Source organism: Hipposideros armiger, unplaced genomic scaffold (assembly GCF_001890085.2).
Source record: "Hipposideros armiger isolate ML-2016 unplaced genomic scaffold, ASM189008v1 scaffold_1166, whole genome shotgun sequence".
Taxonomy (NCBI): domain Eukaryota; kingdom Metazoa; phylum Chordata; class Mammalia; order Chiroptera; family Hipposideridae; genus Hipposideros; species Hipposideros armiger.
The window spans coordinates 194,931-202,031 of NW_017732516.1; the positions used below are offsets into that span (position 1 = coordinate 194,931).

At 41.5% G+C, this 7,101-nt stretch overlaps 1 protein-coding gene across 1 annotated transcript in view; it reads left to right on the top strand.

Moving 5' to 3' along the window:
- Positions 1–7,101, top strand: part of B3GLCT (beta 3-glucosyltransferase) — a 97,511-nt gene that overhangs the window by 44,793 nt on the left and 45,617 nt on the right. Inside the window, exons 5-6 of the mRNA XM_019632710.1 lie at positions 2,565–2,641; positions 3,548–3,659. Coding sequence (XP_019488255.1) covers positions 2,565–2,641; positions 3,548–3,659 — 189 coding nt within the window. The remainder of the gene's footprint in view (positions 1–2,564; positions 2,642–3,547; positions 3,660–7,101) is intronic.

Below are 7,101 nucleotides of genomic sequence, written 5' to 3' on the forward strand. Positions count from 1 at the left end.
TGTTCTTTTATTTGGGATGTGTTTCTTTGTTTCCCCATTCTGGCTTACTCTTTGTGTTTGCTTCGATGAAATAGGTAGATCCCCTAGGTCTCTCAGTCTTTTCTGGGTGGACTTATGTGGTATATGTCCTTTGTATTTGAATTGCTCAGACTCTCTTTTCTCCCATGTGTGTCCCAGAGGTGTTCCTTGTGTTATGTGCCTTCTCCTGTTGCGGTCTAGTTTTGATTGCTTTCGGCTTGTCAGTAGGTCGGCTTGACTTCCAATCTGACTAGCCGTGAGGATTAGCTGTGTCCAAAGTTTGTAAGCTGTTGTGTAATGGTTGACCCCTCTGATGAGAGTTGGCCCCTAGGGGCTCTTGTGCCTGTAGCAATTTCCCTTTGGGTGTGAATCTTGTAGGTCAGACCCTGTAATGCTCTGCTTTTATCTAAAGTTGGTTTCTGGGTGTGATGATTCTTGTGCTTCTTTGACTGAGCCCCGCAGCCAAGCAGGTGTTAGGGCAAAACAGATCAACAAGCACAACCACAACAGCCACCAAAGGTAAGATACTCTCTGATGTACAAAATAACCATAACCCTACCCTCAACATGTACAGAAATATCAAATACAAAGAAGAAAACAAACCAACAGAAACAAAACGACAATGAAAAAACAAAAAACAAGGAACAAATAACAGAACAAAATAAAATAAAATATAATAAACTAAAAAATAGCATGAATGTGAGAAACAAAACAGCAACACCCTTAAAACAACAACAGCAAAAAAACAAACTTGCAGAAAAAATGGAAAGAAGGACACAAATCAAGCTGTGACAAGGAAGCAGGAAAGAAGGGAAAGAGAGAGGTTAGAAGAGAAGGAAAGAAAGAGAGAAAAAGGAAGAAAAAAATACGTTTGTGTGTGTATATCTATCTATCTATCTATCTATCTATCTATCTATCTATCTATCTATCTATCTATCTATCTATGTGTACACCCCCATATGAATAGACATATATATCCACATATATGCACCTTTATATATGCCTATATAAAAAACTAAAAATACTAATTAAATAGAAAAATCCAAAAACAACCAACACAAGCAATCAATGAAAAAAAAAACAAACCAAAACATACAAGAGAACCCAATTAACAATAACAATATAACACACCAAAAGAGAAACCAAAGCTGAAAACAACCAACCAAAAAAAAAAAAAAAAGGAGAAAAAACAAGAAATAACCAGTGCCAATGTTGGCTGAAGTCCGCCAAGCTCTCCCCAGGTTTTCCTCTGCTATACACACACTCTCTGGGTCTTGTAGGGGCAGAGCCAGCCGCGTGGCACCTAGAGTGAGCCTGGTAATGCATGTCTAGTTTAGATGAGTGGAGTTATGAGGTATGATTGTTTTTTTTTTTACAAAGTCAGTGCTGTTTCCGCTCCTGCTGCCCAGAGGCACTCTGATTTCTGTGCAGCCAGAGGGCTGGATGTGCGTCTTTTGGGTGCTCTTTCCACTGGGGGCTGTTGGGGTGTTGGCGGGGGGGATTTCATAGCTGTCGGGTAGGCCTTCCCATGTCTCAGCATCCGAAGTTGCTCTGCTTCCCAAGCCGCCCAGGAGGGGTGGGGGCGGGGATGGCGTGTTTAGGTGCACACTCCTGCAGCCTGTTCTCATGCAGAGTTTCTCAACCCCCAGGGAGTAGAAGCACCTTTGTTCTGTCTTACTCCTCTCTTCAGAGGTTAACCTCAGGCTCTGGCAGGGCGGAGGCCAAGGTTTCTGAGGGAGGGTGGGGGTGGGCACTTATCTATGCAGTTTAGTTATTTTTTTTCCTGTCTGAGAAAAGGGGAAAAAAGAAAGAAAATAAAAAGAAAGAAAAAGAAAAAAGCCCCCTCCAACGCTCCCGCAGAGCCCCTGCTGCTCTCCTGGAGTGCCCCCTGGCAAGGCAGCTCGTGTCTTCACAGTTGTGGGGTGCAGGCTGTGTCTCCACGCTTCTCTCTTCCCTCTTCTCCTGCTCGCTGCTTTGAGATTTCTGCCTCAGACACTGCGCGCTCTGGGTCCCCTGTCGCACTCCCAGCGGGACAGTTGGCCCAGAGGCTGAGCCTGCCCTGATGCTGCAAACCACTCCGCAGTATCCTGGATTTCCACTGCTCTGCAGCCGTGGGTGTGGATGGACTGTGCCTCTGCTCAAGCACTCCTCTCTCCATTCCCCTACTCGCCCGGCCTGAGGATTCTGCCTTAGCGCGGGCCGGAGCCGCGGGGAACTCTCTGATCTGCTCTCTGAGACCCCGAGTCTCAAACGCCGCTGGTGCGGGCTGTGCCTCCACACGCTCGCCTCCCTCTTCCCCCACTCGCCCGGTCTGCCCACCTTTAAGTACTCGGCGTGGGAGTCTCTTCACTGCTCAGCGTGCTCGGTAGAGGTTTCTTTGCTGCGCTCCAGCTGCTCAAATTGCTGTGCTTTCCAGGGGAGAACTCAGGGAGCCCTCCTCACCGCCGCCATTTTTTCTCAATCCCTGTGTTTTAAAATTGTCTTTTTCCAATTGGAGTGATCATACTGTATTTTTATTTTTCTCTTCTTTGATAATATTTCTTTAGGAGCTCCCCAGAGTCCTTCTTCTTCATGAGCTGTCTAAGCAGGAAGGTGCCTGGACCATACTTCCACTGTTACCACAGTATGTTTACCTCAAACTATGTCAGTTCTTGACACTTGTAAGCTCCCTAATTTTCTTATCAAGAAGATTTGTTTTTTCTCAGAGACAGTTCTTAGGTCCTTACTTCTTAAAAATGACCTAAGAGACAGAGGTTCATTCCAAAAGCTTTATTGAGCCAAGCCTGGCGACTGCCTCCCTCTGCAAGAGGAGAACGGCCCCGAGGTCTTGGCAGGTGGAAGTTTTATAGGGCTTGATTTCCACGGTTTTGGGCAAAAGCAGAAGCAAGAAGAGCTGTTAGTTTTTGTGAGATGTCTCAAACCAGTTGCAAAAAAAAATTTTGTAAAATTGCAACCCATTTCTTGGAAATCTAAGCTTTTACTATAATCATTTCTTGTGATATTAAGTTTCAGTTTGTTATTACCACACTCTGGTGTCTGAACAGGATACTCCTGCTAAGTCTAGCTGCAGTAGCTGAAGTGTGGCTTCCTCTTTATTTTTCAAGGCTGGGGTATTTTTAGAATAAGCCTGTCTTGCCTAGGGTCCGGCCGGGGTCCTCACACATTCAGTGAGGTAAATTTGAACTCCACTTTTTATGATTACTACATTAACCAAATTTCTTGATGACTGACTCCTAATTAAGAGTGGCTTTTATTTTTAAATATGTCTTTCTTAAAAGATAAAATGTCTATATATTTGATATTTATATTTGAAAATAATCTAACATTAAGAACTCTAGCTGTTGTATATCCCATTAGTGTGTGGCTTTCCTATATCTGAAGCTATTATTAATAATTGAAGAAAAATATAGGGAAACTGTAGATTCTTGCCATTTTATATGTCCTTCATCTGTTTCCTTCCTATCAGTTTTAAACGTTATTAAGATCTCCTTTTATAAAGAGATTAGTATAATCCGTTTCCTTTTGTCAGCTTTTCTGTAGCATATAGCAGAAATTCATCATGGATTTTCTTCTGTGAAGAAGAGACAAGAGTACAAGTTCCACAACTCTTAGAAGTGCTCAGAAGATATGACCCATCAAAGGTGAATACAATTTCAATACCAATATCTTTTGGGGGAAATGCTTAAAGAAGATTTAATTTTCATTATGAGGTTTTTCAACCTAATGAAAATACTTAATTTTGGGCCGGCCAAGTGGCGCATTGCTTAAGGGCTGGCTTGGGATGCCAGCTCTGAGTAGCAGGGCCCCGGTTCAGATCCCACATGAGCCAGTGACACTGCCCTCTATAGCTAAGATGGTGAACAACAGCTTGACCTGGAGCTGGGCTGCCGTGAGTCACCGACAATGGCGTAGGCTGCAGTGGGCTGCCATAAGCTACCATGTGTGGCCAACAGCCAGCATGAGCTGCCGTGAGCCGCCATGAGCAGCCGTCTAATGGCTGGCGATCGATCTGCCTCACCCAGGAAGAGCGCAATGATCACAATATCAACATGGGCCAGTGAAACGACTTCCTCCACAATTAGACTGAAGAACAAAAGGACAGTAACTTGTCTGTTCCTCTCCCTTCCCCATTCCCCAATGCTGTTCCCTCCCCCAATTCCCCCAATAAAATCTTTAAAAAACAAAACAAAAAACTTAATTTTAAAGGAAAGAGAATGGAATAATAGTTGACTCTTTGGAAGCAACATTCAATAATTTTCTAAGTTTTGTAGCTTTCAGAGGGATGGAACTTACAATGAGCTGTTTTTAAATGAAAAAAAAAATCTATCTGTGCTAGCAATTTCAGAGAGTTTTAAAAACTAACCCAGAGTTAAGATAAAAGTTTAAATTGGTTGTTTCTCTTTATGAACAATGACCACATATTATTTTAGATGAAATAGTTTTTGGGTACTAACTGTATCAAGCACTATGCTAACAGGGGCTAGGACACATAGACAAGGATCCTGACCACGTGGATGGTACGGGATAGCAGGGAGAGGACGGACCATTAAAGCAGCAGTTACAGTGAAAAGTGAGACATCTTTTAATAAGGAAACAGGGTGCTATTAGAAGCACGTAGCCGGGCATCACATTTAATCTGGGAGGGTCAAGAACAGAAGTGACATTTGAGTCCTGTAGGATGAGTAGGAGTTAACAGGAGAGAAAGACTCTGTTCTGAGCAGAAGGAACACTTATTTGAGAAGGTCCGGAGAAGGGATGTATCTTGCATTAGAAATGCACAGCTCCTTTCATATTTTCAAATTTTATTTTGTGCAGGTATGATGGAGCCATTGGTCTTGTTTACCTCTGAATCCCTGATCAGAGTGTTGAATACTTAGTAGGTGCTCAATAAATATTTGTGAACAACTGAACAGCCCTGTAATGTCAGCTTTCCTGTGGGGCTGCCTGCGATCAGCGCCTCACGAGGTTTTGAGGGCTGCCTTGGAGATACATCGGGAGTAAACCCGGCTTTTCCATTCTCTTGGAGAAGCCCGGGTTACACCCTGGTCACTTTCTAGAGTTCGTTCAACTTCGAATAAGCAGAATGGGTCTTTTCTGGTATCTCTGGACCAGCTGCCTGATGTTCATTCAGAACTGGCCCAGGTTTGATGAGGATATGGGGAAGGAAGGTGGCCTGTCTGGTGTGTTGATGTGGACACCCAAAGCCGGGTGACGGTGAGCACCACCGTGCTGTCTCAAACACTGCAAGTGTGTGACTGTCATCAAACCACTTTCAATGCTCTTTAAATGCTTAAGGATGCATTATGATTTCTCTTCATGCCTTTGCTTTCTGGGAAGGTACAGATATCACCGAATGAGAAAGTTGTTAGGTTACAAAATAACTCCTTCAAAGGAGAGAATTATGACCGTGTCTCATTCCGTCTTCTCAGATGATGCTAACCAGCATCTATGCACTTTTTGCCGTGTTTTATGTAAAACATTTGTTAGGCTTTTATGTTTTCTTTTGACCTGGGAAAACTCCCAAATCTTTTTGAGGGTGTAGGAGTTTTAACTTCCTCCTAGTGTTCGTTTCACCTGGAGATTATTTTTCCATTATCCAACCTCTAATTCTGTACAGAAGATAGTGACTCACTGTGCTTTTTAATGAGAATTGGAATGATAAATTCAAAAGTTCAAAGCAAGTTCATGAAAAGCAAGAACAGAGGCAAAATAAAATGTTCCCCCTCTTTTCTGAACTCTCCCATGTGAAAAAAAAAATCTAGGATGCTTTATTTCTTTTGAAACTAGCATTTGGGAATAAAAGTGATGTAATGTTGAAGTTCGCTCAAACCAGTATGCATTTGGTTCCCTACCATTTGAAATTTTAGATAAAGAAGTATAAAGCAAACCTGGCTTTGATATTGACACAAATAAACTACATAAAAATAATATGATGTAACACGTTAGAGTATCAGTTATTTTGTTTGAGTCTGACATTTTTTCCCTTCAGTATCTATCTGTCATTCTTACTAAGTTTATGCTGTTATATACTATTTTAAATGGAAAAATTTAATCTTTATTAAAATTAATTAATCTTTGTTAAATTGCCTTTCTAGGTGATTTCTACAAATTTCCATATCTTGATGAAAATTTTTTTCCCCCCCACTCTGCTTTTAATATAAGTGTGCATTTACTCACGTCTTGACTTTTTTATTATTAGTAGGGGTGAAATACGGGTACTGGTAAAGAGTAATTCTACAGTACTAAGAGAACATTGTCTGAGTTATTTTATTACAGTTTATCATGATAATTGTCTTTGTTATGAAGCTATTAAGAAAATCATTAAGGAAGAAGGGGGGTGCCTCTTTTCACAGATTCTATATTAATCTCTCCCTTAACATAGTTTACAATATAGTCCTGACAAAAAATATTAAAAACGATCTTGTATATTAAATAATAGCTGAAAACTGCCTTTAGCAGTTAAAACATAAAAACATGTTCTGTGTAAAATTATGTTTGGAACAGATTATAACAGTGAAAGATCAGTGAGAAAGGTGCTAAAATATACTGAAATGTTTCTTTTCTTTAAATAAGCTATATTGACATGGTATGTTAAATGTGATGATTTTCATATTGCTTTTAATGTTTAGTAGTTTGATAAAGTGCTATGTTATTGATTTAGAAAAATGATATTGAATTGTCTCTCTCAAATCAGGGCCATTTGTCTCGTAACTATCCCTCTTGTCCAGTGATAACTTGATATATTTATATATAAAGTATCAAGAAGAAAACCATCAGGCGGAACTGTGAACCTAAATATATACAGGTTGTGTCAGTGGCTTTCACAGGTGTTCACTCCAGACCTGTTGCTGAATTGACCAAAACTAAGACTCTGGAAGGTATTGGGAACACAACCCCAAGCAGAGGGGTCTCTTAAGAACTAGTACTGTGGGCCAGCCGAGTGGCGCGATGGTTAAGAACTAGCTTGGGATGCCAGAGGGCACCGGTTCGGACCCCACATATGAGGGCCAGTGACACTGCCCTCTACAGCTAAGATGCTGAACAACAGCTCAACCTGGAGCTGGGCTGCCGTGAGTGGCCGGC